Source organism: Rhamphochromis sp. 'chilingali' (assembly GCF_963969265.1).
Source record: "Rhamphochromis sp. 'chilingali' genome assembly, chromosome: 12".
Classification (NCBI taxonomy): Eukaryota; Metazoa; Chordata; class Actinopteri; order Cichliformes; family Cichlidae; genus Rhamphochromis; species Rhamphochromis sp. 'chilingali'.
The window spans coordinates 10,520,162-10,538,023 of record NC_137939.1 but is presented as its reverse complement, the minus strand read 5'-3'; the positions used below and the strand labels follow the sequence as shown (position 1 = coordinate 10,538,023).

At 40.0% G+C, this 17,862-nt stretch overlaps 2 protein-coding genes across 7 annotated transcripts in view; both read right to left on the bottom strand.

The window, feature by feature from the left end:
• The window catches only part of gnb1a (guanine nucleotide binding protein (G protein), beta polypeptide 1a), a 32,791-nt gene extending 30,763 nt beyond the window's left edge, over nucleotides 1–2,028 (bottom strand). The window contains exon 1 of the mRNA XM_080897917.1: nucleotides 1,643–2,028. The gene's annotated coding sequence lies outside the window, so the exon portion shown is untranslated. The remainder of the gene's footprint in view (nucleotides 1–1,642) is intronic.
• A 5,792-nt stretch (nucleotides 2,029–7,820) lies between these two features.
• The window catches only part of cfap74 (cilia and flagella associated protein 74), a 58,146-nt gene continuing 48,104 nt past the window's right edge, over nucleotides 7,821–17,862 (bottom strand). For 5 of the 6 annotated variants that reach the window (XM_080898557.1, XM_080898553.1, XM_080898556.1 and 2 more), the window contains exons 29-39: nucleotides 16,685–16,819; nucleotides 15,336–15,445; nucleotides 15,178–15,233; nucleotides 12,413–12,532; nucleotides 12,111–12,266; nucleotides 11,385–11,523; nucleotides 10,832–10,986; nucleotides 10,465–10,597; nucleotides 8,725–8,861; nucleotides 8,444–8,578; nucleotides 7,821–8,133 (exon numbers count right to left, since the gene is read on the bottom strand). In XM_080898557.1, the coding sequence (XP_080754683.1) occupies nucleotides 8,029–8,133; nucleotides 8,444–8,578; nucleotides 8,725–8,861; nucleotides 10,465–10,597; nucleotides 10,832–10,986; nucleotides 11,385–11,523; nucleotides 12,111–12,266; nucleotides 12,413–12,532; nucleotides 15,178–15,233; nucleotides 15,336–15,445; nucleotides 16,685–16,819 (1,381 nt within the window). In that variant the 3' untranslated portion in view covers nucleotides 7,821–8,028. The remainder of the gene's footprint in view (nucleotides 8,134–8,443; nucleotides 8,579–8,724; nucleotides 8,862–10,464; nucleotides 10,598–10,831; nucleotides 10,987–11,384; nucleotides 11,524–12,110; nucleotides 12,267–12,412; nucleotides 12,533–15,177; nucleotides 15,234–15,335; nucleotides 15,446–16,684; nucleotides 16,820–17,862) is intronic. The other variant, XM_080898555.1, reaches the window with a different exon arrangement.

Below are 17,862 nucleotides of genomic sequence, written 5' to 3'. Positions count from 1 at the left end.
GACAGCACGTCCAACCTCGCCGCTGAACCCACTTACGAAACATTTCCCGCCGCTAAATACAACTGTTCCAATTCATTTCTATCTTAACCCTCTACGACAGTGTGCCGACTGGGATATGCTGCTTCACCTTTGAGGAAGCATGCCCGTTTTCCGGGCTAGAGCTTGAGATACTATGGAGCGGCGCGGCCCGGCTGGGCACGGTTACTGTAGCTGCTAACAACTTGCACTGCAACGGAGCCGTGATTGAGATAAACAGATTGTCTAATTGGATCTCGTCAATCTTGTTTCCACGCCGTTAAAAGAAGAAGTCTAAAATCAACCTAACTGTGTTCAACCTAACTGACGCTGGGTTAACTCTCATGAAACTAAAATGGCTATGGCCACAATCAGATCCACAGCCGTGCCTGCCCTTTTCCTCGCGATCATACAGCGGCCCTACGGCTTGGTAATCGATGCAAATTCATATTACTTTAACGCGCTGAGCATTATAACGAAAGGCCAAGCTGAAGAACTGGGTGGCTGACTGTTGATTAAACGTGGAATTTGTTAACATATCTGTGCCATACAGTTGCCATCATCTCCGGCGGTTTAGTTTCGATTCACTCACATAAATGCTTTTAGTTCAACTACCCCGTTTTAACATAGCTTTGCAAGTAACTGTGTTTAATTTTTGTTACATTATGTAAATAACAGTAAATGTTGCCTCTAAAATACAACCAATGTGCTTAAAAATCATAAATCAGCAACAGCACCAGTGTTCAAATTCATTATGGATACAGGCATGTTGTCGTCGCTGCCATATTCGTAATTCACACACCCAGATGATCCATACCAGGCTGCAAACGTAGGCTGTTGCCACTGCTGGCTTACTTGTATGGACTGGCTAGGGAATAGTGGGGGTGGTAGTGATTCTGTTGGTGAAGTAGCCATTTTTAGACTCCCTTCGTTGTCAGTTTCATGATGCTACGAATTTGCAGTATGTGTAGTGGTAAATCCAAAATCTGCTCACGCCCGTTTCAGTTGTGTAAGTTTGAGAAGTAGCATTGTGTTTCTTCTTAAACAGCTGGCCAAGGGTTCATCAACAATAAACTGATAGTAGCAAGTGTGCCACCAATTAGCCTATCAGGTAATCCCAGGCTACCCTATAGAGGAAATAGGTGGGGGGAAAGGGCCCTTTAAGAGCTTAAAAATGCTGGTAACAACTGATAAATTTTACATCCCGATTGCTGAGGGAAAAATTGCTACTTAAGTAAAGCTGAAACAGGTTAACGCAGGTAGCTAATTTCTTCAACGAGAGCGAAAGATACCCGGACGTTGGAGAGGGGGTGCGGGCTAACTTAACGAGCTGTCACAATTCACCCTGCTAATTAAGGTTAGCATTGGCCATTAACTCCAACATTGCCGGACAAAGCCATTAGATATATATTATTTGGTTAAACGACACTTTGTTTGAGAAACTTAACCAGTGACCCCCACTCACCGTCTTGGCAGAAACGTCTAGCTAGCTGCAGCTAACTCTAACGAAGGAGCCACTCAACCCAGTTTAACCCTTTTCGTTCCCTGTCCCTGCTTGGCAGCTAGTGAACTGCAGACTTACTGTATTTCCTGAAGCGCATTTTCAAATATCAATACATTTCCTTACCCGCTTTCAATCAAGGGTATCCGTTGTTTATATCACATTGACTGGAAACAGCAAACTCTTGCCTCTCCTCTCTCCGCCCAGGCGCTCAGATTTAGCTTGTTTAGCCACCGAGGAGCGGCACTCCCCGAACCCAGTTTTTGACCCGCCGAGGGGGGAGACACACCGGCACAGAGGCGCAGAGACAAGACTGTGTTCACCCAGACAAGGCGTGTCAGAGTCCCGGTTTAACGTTCCTCCGTCTCAACACAAATTCCAACTCAAAGCAAAAAAAATCCCTTCTCGTCTTTCCCACCGTCGTCGTCCCTCTTTTTCTTCCTTCACGCCAGGATCTCAGTCGCTTCTTCCTCCGGCCATCAAACAGCAGAGATGGGCGCGGTAACCCTGCATTCAGGTCTGGGAAACCCCACGTTACGGCAGCGTCACAACGCACGGCGGAGGGGTCGGCGACCACTTCAGATCAGGAAATGCTGCCATCTTTGGTATCTCCAACGTACCTAGAGGGAAGTTTACCTGCTAAAACACTGCTTTTAATTCTAAAACTCGATTAATGTGAAAACTTAAGATAAAATTGGAAAAGCGAATGAGAGTTTTCGAAACCAAGGCAAGGCTGAATAGTGATTTTCACCCTAAGAGAATGCAGCTGCTGAAAGGTACATGGAAAGTTGTGGGGCAACTAAAGAGTGTACATAAAGAGAAACGAAAGTACTTTGGAAAAAAGTAACATTTGAAAATGTCATAAAACAACAACAACATACATTTCGAGTGAATTTAAAACACTACAGTTGGAAGCAAAAGAGAAAGTTAACTAAAAGAAATGACTGAAAGATTAACCAGGCTTCAGATGATGTCTAAAGGGATTATTTTCTAAAAGCTATAAACAATACAAATAATCTTAGATTTATTGGCGAAAAAATGATGATTGAAAATTTATGTAATTACATATACCTTTCATAATAACTGATGTGTTGTTGAAGTAGAAAACAAAATATAGCATGATGGATATATAATGGCTAAAAGACCAGTTACACTTATAATAATAATGGATTGCATTTATACTTACTGGTCTTACTGGTAATAACGTAAATGCTAACTTAAGGCGATTAGGCATTAACAGCAATACAGCAGTGTTTATCTGGCAGGGCGAACAACCAACTACACGCCAGGCCATGCTTGTACCAGAGGATCTGTCACTTTGGAATACAAACTTGTACAGATTATTAGTTGCTTTATACTGAAAACTGACCACAAATTAATGGATACATTTTAGCAATAACATAAGTGACTATTGTATTCACTGCTATGTTGTTATACACAATGAGCAATGTAAAAAGTTCAAATAAATGTGCCCCTGGCATTTTATTAGACCGGATGCATATCCAAAAGTGTCATGTATTTGCAATATGAAAATGTTATCAAATTCCATTGAAATCTGACCTTCATGCCAGTAAAGCAGCTAGTGTTTCAAATGAACAACACGCTTTCATTTGCAATCCAAAACAGGCAAATGTTATGTTTACTTTCCTGCTAGCGTGCGTGACTAAGTACATATCACGATTTTGCTACACCAACATCTGATGTTTATATATGTTTAACATGTACATTTGACCCTGTATTTTTTTGTGTGTTTAACAAAAACTAAGTATCAAGTAATATGTTCTCTTCTGCTGATCTATCAGTAATGTCTTATGGTTAGTATAAGCTGGTCCTGGAAAAAATCTTGTTGACAAATTATATTCTCTGGGTATTAACTTCACCACAATTATATAAACTGAAATCATTGGGGGTTTGCTTTCTGCTCAGTGCTTATGGGTGGGCCATCACTGCAGCACAGAGATGACTTGATCGTTATCACCAGTAGTCTAGGTAGAGTGCTCAGAAGAGGGGGTTAATGCTCAGTGGGTTAAGGCGTTACTTGGAGACGTGGAACACTTTGTCGTCCTCTGAGACAACAAAGTGTGCACGGGCTCGGTCCGACAGGGGAAGACAACAGCTACTGTTACTTGGCTTGTAAGAGAAATGTTCCCTAGAGAGAGCTACTCTCTCTGTTTGTGCCAGATCTGTTTAGTGCTGTCTTTTCAAATGCACATTAAGTTCAGTTTAAATTCAGTTTAATTAAAATGTGAGCTGGACAAATGTGTGCATGTGTCACATTCATTCTGAAACACTGATGTATACTTTTACATAAAAACAGACTCTTTTGTATGAATGAGCTGATGGAGTTAGAAATGTTATAAGAGTAGTTGTGTCTATTAAAAAAATCAGTAAATATGCTCTTTAAAAATGTGAATTTCCACTAGTGTGTGTATTTGATTCCATCTCACTTTTGTAAACCCTAAAACCTGTGGTGGCGGGACAGGCCTGCTGTTCTGTGTGTACACTTTCTGCTCTCTGAGCACACATTAATTTCACAATTTCACCAAAGTAACCATGCAGTATTGTATAGAGATGTGATTTAAAACCCACCAAAAGCTTTCCTTCAAGTTCATAGGTGTACAAAAGGGCGATATTGGTATTAATTGTTATCTTAAGGTTATGGATTTGATATCTTCATTTAGATTTCTTTTTATGTAATAAAACGCATTGGCAAAGAGGACTGTCTGTCAGGTAGTGTTCAGGGTGTGGGATTCCACTGGGACTCGTCTACCCAAGTTAATGCTGCTGAGATTTAGTTGCCCCTGGATACACCCCTGCCTGTCTCTGCATATATGTGTTGTGAAGCTTCTTTAGTAGTGCTTCAGAGCACCCAGGGGAGAAAGCTTATTGTCTGCATTCAGCCTTTTGATGAGGCGAACAGTCCAAAGCTGGATGTGCTTTCTGTTTCAAAACTAATTCTAATTTAATTGGGATAAATTGGACATGGTAAACAGTGCTGATAAGTGCAAGGATTGACAAATAATAGACATTTTAGTGTATTATGAAGGCATGAATTTGCCTTTAAAGCCCATTAGAAACACTTGTTAAAGTGGTTACAAATAACTTCTGTGGTGTTTTAATGTAGTCTAAATTGTAATTAAGGACAGAGTGATCTGTCCTGCTTCTGATTTGATTAAAAACAAAAAGTCACATTCATTAACAGACAAAGAGGGACACATGAACTCCACCCGTTAGCAGAGCAGGGACTGTAAGTAGCACTATCCCACAGTATTAACAAGAGATCATAGGAGAAATCAGATTAGAAAAAGAGGCAAAATAACAACACAAATATTGCCTAATATGATCTCATGCATTTCATAAAACGGGTGACATTACATGAGGCTAAGCTCATAATGACCTTGCTTTTTATAGGCAGGTTGGGGTACGGTAATCTGATTTAGCATAATCTCTTACAATCTCTGATAAATGCTTACAGCATGTATCTCTCAGAGAGGGCAAATCCTATTGGTCCACTGTGAGGCATTACTGACATCTGCTGTTCACATACAAAGGGCCTGCACTTCACACTGTACAACATCCTGTGTAGTTTATCAAGAGAGAGCTTGACTTGACTGTAACAGAGCAACTGACCGATGTGAGTGTTGATTATTCATACTGCACTGAGCCCGTTTACCTGCGTCTCAACTAGCACTGATTTTGAAATCCCGTGGATGCATACAGTAAGTGTTCGTGTATATTTCACAAATGAAGTCTGTGAAGTCTAAAGTGGAGAAAATGTTTGCAGGGTTTGTGCGATCTACTAGCCTAGCCGCAGGACAAACCAGGCACCTGCTATGGATTAGGTCTGAAATATACACAGCATTTAATAATTAAAGAATCGGTGAGCAAATCATAGCTAGTGCACTAATATCAACACTGATATTATTACTTGTGTGCTCAGGCACGGCATTCACCCGCACAAAGACACATATTACTATTAAGATGGATAATTACTTGGACAATTTCCAAAAAATAATGAATGAACGGTTAAAATATCTGGCTACAAGTATTTGATACACTGTTGGTGGATAAATGTTTAAAACACATTGCCAAAGAGCCGACTTAAACATTGACAATTTAACTGCATGAAGATGTTATTGTATTAGAAGAGCTGGTGGGAGTTGGTGCTCTGCAGTAAATCAAACCTGTAATCTGATCGTCTTTGACTGACCAGCCATCCTGATGCAAAATGAGTTTACTTGCTCTTCCTCTTCCAGAAAATAGAACCGCCTGTCATTAAGTTTAAAGTTGGTCGAAGATTCAGGTTTTCTTCGGTCTACATTCTTTTTTATCATGACATGTTTTAATTTTGTGCCTCAAAATTGACAAAACCCACCATCTAATATATTTATATTTGATATTCTGTTGCATATATAAATATCTGCGCCCTTTGCAGCTATTACAGCTTCAATTTTTTTGGGAAGGCTTTCCACAAGGTTTAATTGATCCTAAAGGTGATCTGTGGGGTTGGGTGAAGGCCAGTCAAGTACTTCCACACCAAACTCGCTCATCCATGTCTTCATGGACCATGCTTTTGTGCACTGGTGCACAGCCATGTTGGAACAGGAAGGACCATCCCCAAACTGTTACCGCAAAGTTGTGCGGTAACAGTAGCAACAAATGTCTTGGTGTGGTGATATAAGGCAGGAGCTGATCAGTCATGAAATCACATTCTGTGTGTACTGCTTTTGAGCTACTCTGAAGGCCACATTAAGTTTGGAGGTCTGTACTGACTGACTGCAGAAAGCTGACGATCTTTGCACACTATGAGCCTCAGTATCCACTGACCCCACTACCAATTCATGGCTGAGATGGTGTTCTCAATCACTTCCACGTTGTTATGATACCACTAAAAGTTGATTGTGGAATATTTAATATCGAGGAAATTTCATGACTGGATAGGATGCAGCACAGGCAGCATCCTATCAGTGTCATCATGCTGGAGTTCACTGAGCTCCTGAGAGTGACTGATTCTTTCACCAATGTTTGTAGAAGCAGTCTGCATGTCTGGGTGCTTGATTTTATACACCTGTGACCATAGAGCACCTGAACTCAATGATTTGGATGATTGAGAGAACACTTTTCATCATGTCGTGTATTTTTGGATTGATGCCTCTATATACACTTGGCAAATAATAGCAATGCTACATTCACTTTTATTGTTACAACCACTGTTAATCAGTTAACTCTTCAAGTACTGTTCACATGCCCAGTTCTTAGTATCATTTTCATCCTATTTTATCATTCATATGTATTAATGTGTGCCCATTTAGATCCACTTTCCCTAATATGCTCCTTGTGTGACCTCGGTGTGAACTTGGCCTCCTTTCACTTCATGGGTGTAATACCAGCAGTGTTACTGAACATCTGCTGGCTTACATCTGCTGACACACCCTTTACCATGTTGGTTTTAACACAGCTGCTTACTTCGTGTTACATACACCCCCTAGTGGTGAAAACAGGTGTACACTCAGGTGTAAAGCAATCGTTTAGATACAGTATATCTCTGCAACATTTTATGCTCTATTGCACTTTGTTTTTGATAGGTTTGCTTCCATGTTATATTAAGGAGAATTTCAGTTGTAGCTGTCCAGGACAAAGATACACGGGGCTGTAACTTGTAATGTTGTTGCTGTGGTACTCTACACAGGAAAATATACACATAACAGAAAAAGCAAAAGCAAGTGGACAAAAAAACTTTCCCTCATACAGATATTATTCTCTCAAATATATACTGTACATCTGGAATGTCCATATTTACATTGATGTAGTATAATCAGACGAAAAAGTTAAAGTTTTCAAAACAACTCCTGTTCCTTTTTTGATTGTTAGCTTGTCTGTCAAAATTAGTCATGAAATGTGAGTAAAAAATACAACCTTAAATATTATATTAGATATTCTGTAATTTTCTGTATAGACAGGAGTTTACGACTGAAAGGTGCCAAGGGTCACAAGTCTTGTGGTTGTTCAGATGTAGTTTTGCAAAGCTAAGCTGTGCTAATAAATAATGAATATGTGTGAAGTACAATGTGTCATCTGCTGTTTGTATTTACCCCATTTTAAGACCTACTAAGAAACAGATGATTATTAATATGCTCTAATATGTAAAACCTTGGAAGAGGGCGGTGTACCTTCTTTTTTATGTCTATATTTTATTAGACGTTCTATTTTTGGAAGTTATATGAGATTCTTAACACAAAAACTTAACAAAAAACTGAGAACTGTGTTTTTATTTTCTAATATGACAACATTTGAAAGTGGAAATTGCAATAATCTAGTCAATACTGGTTCAGTCCTCTACATCCATTTCAACGCAAAATGAAATCGCTCAAGTTAATGTTCAAACAAAACCTTTAATGATCTCATTATTTGTTAATGCTGGCTCTGCACACACACAGAATATGTGTATTTGTGGTTAGTCAGAGTATGTGTGAGCAGAATTCCTGCTGGCCATCATCCAAGTCCTTTAGAGGTCAATCGGCGGTCGTGGAGACCAAAGCCATCAGGGTGACTCTGTAAACATTCATCCTGTCGCCCTTTAAAGTGAGAGGCACGCACATCTGCACCACCTCATAAGGCTGAAACACACAGACGTAAACATGTTGTCAGACAGTATATACATACAAGTATATACACGTGTTTCACACAGGAAGACATTTTAAACCTAATTCTGCTGAAAGTCTTAAATAACACTTTTTTCTCGTGCTGAAATCAACAATATTCCCTCCACATTTTGGAACCCATTTTTCACAACCATGCTTTAACTTTGCTGTACTATTCAACTACATATTGAGTTCCTTGGAAGTGAACTTTTATGACTTTTTTTTGTGATCAACAGCAACACAGATCACCAAAGACAACCAAAGACCAAAATCAGCACTTCCTTACATTGTATCCAGTGTGGGGTGTCCATGTGATCCTGATGGCGCGTCGCTGGCCTGTGTCCACATTGCCTTTGCTCGGCTCCACATTAAAGCCCTGCTGCTGCAGGGATGCCACATTATCCCAGTAAAACTCACCACCCTGGTAAAAACAGAAATGTCTCTTTAAACCATGATAGTGAATGCTGTGCTAATGTAAATTCAATCCCCGTGTTAAACAATGAAACCTGTGGCAGCAGTCGGTTTTGTTTCTGAAAGCTTCAGGATGCTTGAACATCAGCACGTTACCTTCTTACTGGTTTGTGTGGAGCGGATACAGCCCACTTGCAGCTCCCTGACTGCAGGCGTGATGGCACCCGAGCTACACCTGGCCTTCAGGGTCACCAACACAGGAATGGTGGGGCTCTCCGTCACCTCTGACTCTGCTAAAGAGAGGCATTTTGGAGGCTTTAGTTCTTTAACTACAAGTCATGGATTTTCTTACATCTCTTTAATGATCATACAACCATCAGGGAGAATTAACTCATAAACTTTTCTGTCTTGAATCACCTCTGTGTGGTTAAAAAAAACTAAACAAAATTAAAGTTTTGCATATCTGGACTTAAATCAGGTTGAGGTTGAGATCCTTTGGTATGAACTTAAACAAGCCGCTCATGCTGAAAAACCCTCCAATAAAAGTTCCTCCACAGCGATGTATAAGATACACTATCAGTTGTCACAAACACTTGATTGGAGTTCTTGCTGCTAAAGGTGGCACAACCAATTATAAGGTTTAGGGGACAATTACTTTTTTTTTTACACAAGGCCAGGTATGATTGGATAAAATGTTTCCCTAAATCATTGTTTAAAAACTGCATTTTGTATTTACTCAGGTTATCTTTGACTGATGCTGAAATCAATCTGTGACATTTAAGTGTGACAAATATGCAAAAAGCGAAGAAACCACACTGCAAGTTCACACACTTTTGGCACATACTGTATTTCTGCTGCACAGAAAGATGACAAAATGTAAAATATAAAACCTCTTGCACTCTTTAAAAAGCAAAAACATGCTGTGTGAGCGTGCTCGCATTATTCCCATTTTATATTCTTTACATTGGCTCCCAATAGATTTTAGAATTTGCTTTAAAATTCTTGTTTCAACATATAGAGCACTAAATGGCCAGGCCCCAGATTATTTATCCAAGCTTCTTATAAAATACACAGCTGCTCGTTGTCTTCGCTCACAGGCTCAGAGTTTGTTCGTTGTTCCCCGTACAGGACTGAAGACGAGAGGGGACAGAGCCTTTCAGTCTGTGGCACCACGGCTGTGGAACAGTTTACCTCCACAACTACGTTTGGTTGACTCTGTGGAATCCTTTAAAAAGCAGTTAAAAACTTTATTGTTTAAACTGGCCTTCTGTTAATCAACACTTTTGAATTGCTTTGAATTTGCATTGTTTATATTGTCTATTTTATTACTTAATGTTTTCTTTATTTTAATCTTTGTGTACAGCACTTTGTGACTGCCTGTCTACGAAAAGTGCTTAACAAATAAACCTTACTTACTTGAAAAGAAGAAAAAAAAGAAAGAAAACAAATAGCATATGTGTGAAAATTATTTAAACACATAGCTGGAAACGATGAAACTGTATAAATTACACCATGGCAAATTGCTACTTCCTTATTCAAGACATTTAGAATATGCACATTTCATCAAGTCAATTTTTGCTCAGTGTCAGTGAGAGGCGTTCAGAATGCACCAACACCTCTTGGACTCAGTACAGTTTACTACTACCTCACTGAGGAGGTGCAACTATTTCACACGTGGATTCGGTGGTAAAATATGATCTGACTGCTGGTGACAAGCGCACGGGCTGTCAGCAAGCTATGATTAGCATAAATTACTTCATCACATACGCTGGCCTTGCTCGCGTAAATCATAAAAAGTGTATGCAAGATATTAGTCATCTTTACAGTGTCAGTGTAAGATTTTCCCAGTATTTAAGAGCATATTGGAGAGAAAACAGTGAAATTGAATCATGCCACCTGTGAGCTGAGGTTCACTGGTTATGACTGGAGGGAGCAGGGATTCAACAGGCACTGTCAGCGGATCTCCGCCACACAGATACATGCTATGTGAAGAGGCTGCACCCTTCAGCTCCATCACACACACTTTACTCTGAGAGACAGAAATGGCACAGGGTTAAGGTTGTTATATCATCAAGACCAGAGAGGACGTCCAGGCTGCAGTAAGGACATCTAAATAACATGAATGCATTAGGAACAGTGTTTTAACCTTGGCCATGCGATCAGTTTTTATAAGCAGTGATTGAGGACAAGGACAGGGTGAGAGCACGCATGCATTCACAGCTGAAAGAGCGTGTAAATCTGTACACGTGTGTGCCCCTCTGACCTTATTCATGAGCTCTATGGTGAGTTTGTCAGAGTAGTTGACAGACGGGTGGTCAGGCTGAAAGGTGACCGTGAATTCTTGGCTCTGCCCTGGAGGAATGCTGCCCTCTACTGGCACCACACTGAACACACTCAACCCACTGTAGTTCTGAGTCCCTGCACAAGCCAGAAAACACGTTGCTAGGTCAGTATGAAAGAATTGAACTGTTGGAGCACATTACCCTCCTGTTTTTTTTAAGCAAATATTCTGACATTTACAGCATTATTACAGTTTCAGATGTGTTTGTCTGTCAGTGGGATTATGCAAAAACTGCTAGTTTTAATTTATGAAACTGTGGAAATTTAAACTATTGGGCTATTTGGTGCACATTTGTGCTCTCTTATACAATACTTCTAGTAGGTAATACTGTATTAAAGTCAAGTTAAGGTCAAGTTTAGTAGTATGTGTAGTCAAATACTACAAAAACGTCTACGTGAGCAGTGAAATACGGACAAAGTGTTAAAAATACAAGCTGCAATCTGTTTTCCCTTCTGGAGCTCCAAACAAATCTTACCCACAGCAGGGTGGACATGGGAGTTTGCATATTCTTCTAGCAGAAAGGCCACCCGGTCAGCTCCACCCTGAGGTCTGAAGGGAGAGAGACTAGCGAGCATCACCCTGAAGCTCACTGCCACCGCTGAGCTGTTCTGCAACTGCAGGGAGAACGAGATTTAATGCCAGTGACCGAGGCTGTTTTTCCCTCATTACTCTGTAGTCTAAAAATATCTTGCATGGTGCTGCCTTTGTTTTTCTTAATGGTGACGTGATGATGAAAATGAAATAGTCCAACAAATACGGGAACAATCTGAGAGGAAGTGAAGTGCAAAGAAGGGATGGGAGACCAGGAGAAAAAGGAGGTAGAGGAGGGTTAAGGAGAGATCTATATGGAACGACCCATTTGAAAGAGAAATAGAAAACACCCAACACGTTTTTAGCATCAGCTTTAGCTGTGAGTGTTTTCATATGGCTCAGAGTTATACTAACGCATCCATGACTATAACCATAAAACCTGTGAGTCTCCTCACTATGATTAACACATGAAAATGGCCCCTTTTACCATTTTTACTCGTTCCACTTAGTGTTTACATGAATCATAAAATATGTTTAAGTTAATGTACTTAAATAAAATTACATCAAAGTTAACCAAGTGAGTTTTTTTCAGTCCACTAAGAAATTAGTATTCAAAAGTAACTAGCGACAGTTTTTTGTTTTTTTTTTGTTCGTATTAACTTTCACACACCTTCACGACTTGTGAGGCAGTCTCCTTCTCCAGCACATAGCCAAAGTCAAGAACATCTCCATTGTGGGAGGAGGTGACAGCAGGGACTATTCCCTCCCCGAGAAGAGTCATTTCCAGGGTAATTTTCTGGCACCGCACCTCCAGCATGTCACAGCACTGGAACAGTACAGGTTAGATGAGTGTGTTCATCATTATACTTGATTAATTTTACATAAACAGGTACAAAGAAGACTCAGTGTATTAACACAGATGGTCGGCTTGTCACTCAAAGCTAAATTATAATATTTACATAGTTAACCCACCTTTTTTTCCAAAGTTGGACTGAAGGCGAGAATCAGAGTGTGTTTTTCTCCAGGTCTTATGGATCTAAGAGCATTGAGCAGGGAAAAGGGACTGTACATGTCCAACACCGACGAGCTCAGCTTATAAAGGGTTAAAGAAAAGCTACGGTGAATATTATAGTAGAAGCAGTGCATTGATTTTGTTTTTTGTAATCTTTGATTTGTGGACATGAAAGTAAAACATGTAAAGAGCTGCCATTCATAAGGTGAAGTGGATTAAATGTCCAGGTACATCTGAAATGATGGAATAATCTCAGGTTTCACTGTAGAGTGTTGGTGGTGAAGTATTTACATACAGTGGGGCAAAAAAGTATTTAGTCAGCCACCGATTGTGCAAGTTCCCCCACCTAAAATGATGACAGAGGTCAGTAATTTGCACCAGAGGTACACTTCAACTGTGAGAGACAGAATGTGAAAAAAAAAATCCATGAATCCACATGGTAGGATTTGTAAAGAATTTATTCGTAAATCAGGGTGGAAAATAAGTATTTGGTCAATAACAAAAATACAACTCAATACTTTGTAACATAACCTTTGTTGGCAATAACAGAGGTCAAACGTTTACTATAGGTCTTTACCAGGTTTGCACACACAGTAGCTGGTATTTTGGCCCATTCCTCCATGCAGATCTTCTCGAGAGCAGTGATGTTTTGGGGCTGTCGCCGAGCAACACGGACTTTCAACTCCCGCCACAGATTTTCTATGGGGTTGAGGTCTGGAGACTGGCTAGGCCACTCCAGGACTTTCAAATGCTTCTTACGGAGCCACTCCTTTGTTGCCCGGGCGGTGTGTTTTGGATCATTGTCATGTTGGAAGACCCAGCCTCGTTTCATCTTCAAAGTTCTCACTGATGGAAGGAGGTTTTGGCTCAAAATCTCACGATACATGGCCCCATTCATTCTGTCCTTAACACGGATCAGTCGTCCTGTCCCCTTGGCAGAAAAACAGCCCCATAGCATGATGTTTCCACCCCCATGCTTCACAGTAGGTATGGTGTTCTTGGGATGCAACTCAGTATTCTTCTTCCTCCAAACACGACGAGTTGAGTTTATACCAAAAAGTTCTACTTTGGTTTCATCTGACCACATGACATTCTCCCAATCCTCTGCTGTATCATCCATGTGCTCTCTGGCAAACTTCAGACGGGCCTGGACATGCACTGGCTTCAGCAGCGGAACACGTCTGGCACTGCGGGATTTGATTCCCTGCCGTTGTAGTGTGTTACTGATGGTGACCTTTGTTACTTTGGTCCCAGCTCTCTGCAGGTCATTCACCAGGTCCCCCCGTGTGGTTCTGGGATCTTTGCTCACCGTTCTCATGATCATTTTGACCCCACGGGATGAGATCTTGCGTGGAGCCCCAGATCGAGGGAGATTATCAGTGGTCTTGTATGTCTTCCATTTTCTGATGATTGCTCCCACAGTTGATTTTTTCACACCAAGCTGCTTGCCTATTGTAGATTCACTCTTCCCAGTCTGGTGCAGGTCTACAATACTTTTCCTGGTGTCCTTCAAAAGCTCTTTGGTCTTGGCCATGGCGGAGTTTGGAGTCTGACTGTTTGAGGCTGTGGACAGGTGTCTTTTATACAGATAATGAGTTCAAACAGGTGCCATTCATACAGGTAACGAGTGGGGGACAGAAAAGCTTCTTACAGAAGACGTTACAGGTCTGTGAGAGCCAGAGATTTTCCTTGTTTGAGGTGACCAAATACTTATTTTCCACCCTAATTTACGAATAAATTCTTTACAAATCCTACCATGTGGATTCATGGATTTTTTTTTCACATTCTGTCTCTCACAGTTGAAGTGTACCTCTGGTGCAAATTACTGACCTCTGTCATCATTTTAAGTGGGGGAACTTGCACAATCGGTGGCTGACTAAATACTTTTTTGCCCCACTGTAATCTGTGCTATCGGTGGTGATCCATTTGAACACATAACATCTTTTTCTTCAACTTGTTGTTGTTCACATGTCATCCCTGATAGGACTTTTCCAGATTTTTGCAATTTCTTTTTTATTTAGCATGAGCTAAATAAGATCTGTTTGTCTCTGGCAGAAAGTAGAGACAAACAGAAATTATGGTGAAACTAAGACAGGAAATGAAGTGAAACAAAAGCCCCAAAGTCAGACTAGAAATGTGGATGTTGAGATTAATAGTTAGCATCTTCAACCCCAGAGACACACCAACAGCCTGCTTCCATCCTAATGCAATGATGGTGAACAGAATTTCATTTATGATGCTGCTGGCAAATGTCACAGTGCGCACTATAAATAGTTTTCTCCAAACCACAGTCTATAAACCTTGTAATCAGTGCGATACCATGGTGTCTGAGAGTTTGAGAGATGGGCCATGAAATGCACCTTTCTCCAGATTTTGATATCCTCAAATCACCACCTGTCTGTGATGATAAATTCTTCTGGAGATAACAAAGAAAATGTGCTTTATTTGTCTAATTTGGGTGACCTGACTCTTTCATGCACAATTATTTAGTTCTGAAAGTCAAAATGGAACTTTAACACCAAATATCTGAATTCTGTTGTGTATAAAGCAACACAGTGTGCACATAATACACATTACTGAAAAATCCTTCACACAGATAAATTCAGAAAAGGGAAAAAAACCACATACATATGTATTATGAATATCATGAGTATCACAAATGTTTAAAGCTGTCAGCAAGGTAATTAATAGTTTTGTAAAAAACAAAAAGAAAAAGAAAGGATACATCCAAAGATTCCTGTGAAATGTTCTGAACTGTAAACCTTTTAATCACTCTTTCTCCTACAAATGGAAGACACAAATACAACAAGGTAGATAAGAATAAAAATCCAGCATTATTTAAGCGTTTTTAATGTAACTATACATTTTTTATAAACGACTCACCCACTGTCACCTGATGGAAGTTTATGATATTGCAGCCATTGTTGGATATCACCACTAGAGGGGGTTGTACAGCAGGACACTGAAGCTTCAAGTAGAGCGTATTGAAGGGACTGAGGAGGTAAAGGACATCTGATGAATGCAGATCCATATATGTTGTTGTTGTTTTTTTTTTTTTTATTAAAATGAAGCTTAAATGACATAAGAGATGTAGAAGTGTAATATGATCTTCACCATAGAAGCTGAATACCTTCTTGTAATATAATTATTCTAGCACAAAACCAACCTAGAAAACTGAGATGGGGCCATTAACAAACTTTTTTTTAGTGGAGTATTAACTTTTTTGAAATGCACCTTTTTTGAACTATTTCTGAGATTTATACCAGCTAAAGAAATCTTCTATTTCTTGGACATACATGCTCCCTTAATAGACTATTAAAACTCTAGAGGCATTTAGTTACGCACACTTATTTGTATAAAAAGAAAAGTGGTAAATGCTCCACAGGTCAACAACCACATTTTGTCAGGTCTTGTGCTTGAAGTCAGATGTCAAATAATTTTGGTTATTCAACTTATCAAAAACTCCACATGGAAACACAGTTATCTCAAGGTAATGTCACCGTCACAGAAATAGGAAGAAACAGAGGTAAACTGGGAGCCTAACTGTTGTTATGGTTGTCATTTTAAGCAGTCAGGTGGGGGGAGCAGAATCAAACCCCTCACAACACAAAAAATAAGTGACAACAAACTTGACAAATATTAAATCAGAGACACTACGAAACGAGGGCTGGTGTTGACGTTTAATATTGTGGGTAGCTTAAAAAGTGTTCCTTATATGCAATAGCCAGTTGTATATAGAAGGTTTGTTGATAATACAAAATAAGGTATGAATCTAATACCAAGTAAAATACCGGGGTCAGGATTGCTGATACCAACACAGATACTGATACTTTTAACCTATAAAGGCAAATTATATAGTGGAGACCAGTGTGTGATGATGTATGAGACCAATCATCATCAATCTGCAAATTTTTTAATGACCACTAAATAATTTTTTCTTTCCACAATAAATGGTTAATACAAATAAACACAACTTTAAACATTTTCATGCATTTTGAAACTAGGTTTTTGAAGAGGTGGTATGTCATTTAATTAGAAAAAAACAACACATAAGACATTTCAGTGGGCTACATACTGAACTTACAGGATAAAAACAAAGAATCGATCCTATTGCACTAGTATTAATCTGATATCTATATTTGGATGGATCTGCCCACCTCTACATGACAAAAACCTAACATGACGGGGCCTACAGTGTGCTGTACACGTGTATATGGAAGCTGATTATTGACCTCCATGCTGGCTGGACTAGTTTGTCGTCCTCTGGAGGGTCTCCATCTGACACAAAGCAGGGAATGGTGTACTCTCTATAACGTTTCCTGAAGGAGTATAGTAGAGAGGCCTTGGCCTCCTCGTACCAACTTGACCTTAAAAGGAAAAGAGTAACAATTAAACATATAAAAAGACTCCTTGTTGCGAGCACTTTTTTTGTACAATTCCAACAAACCTTAAAGTCAATAGTTGGTATGCCCTCGTTTATTCTTGAACACAGCCTGAACTCTCTTAGAAAACCTTGTAGTTTATTTAAGTATCTTCAGGAATAGTTCTCCAGGCTTGAAGGAGATTCAACATCAGTGACACTAACTCAATATTTTCCATCTGGTCAAAAACTCGTCGTCCTCCCTGCAAGACTGACCGGGCTGTTGACCACAGTGTGCTGGCCCACCTGGCTAGATCAACTAAGCCTACTGTCAGGCATGGTAACTCCAGCATCAAGTTTGGTCTATTAAACATCCGCTCTCTCCCTGGTAAGGGACATCTGGTCCATGATCTCCTCTGTGATCGTAAGTTGGACTTTCTTTGCTTGACTGAAACATGGCAACAGCCCAATGACTTTGTTTCTCTCAATGACTCCACTCCGTCTGAGTTTGTTTACACCTGTCAACCTCGCATCTCGGGGAGGGGCGGAGGTCTCGCGATAATTCACCGGAAGCACTGGGAATTACTCCCTGTCTCTGCCCCTCCCTCCCATTCATTTGAATACATTGCACTACAGCTCCCTGGATCTACCCCCACCATCATATGTACTGTTTATCGGCCACCTAAGCCAAATAAGGAGTTTTTAAATGAATTTTCTGCTCTTCTCACTCATTTCTCTGTACTTTCTCCAAATCTGATCATTGCTGGTGACTTCAATATTCATGTGGACAATGATAAAATCCCTCTTTTCAGAGATTTTACCTCCTGCCTGGAAAGTTTTGGGCTTCTACAGTACATAGAATTTCCTACCCATTCTAAAGGTCATATCCTGGATTTGGTCTGTTGTTCTGGCATTACCCCCACCCATTGTAAAGCCACATTGTTTCCCCAGTCTGATCATATGTTTATTTCTTTTGATGCAAACATAACCGCTTCCAAAACCTGTATCTCTCGTAATATCACTTTTAGGAAAATTAGTAATATCAACCCA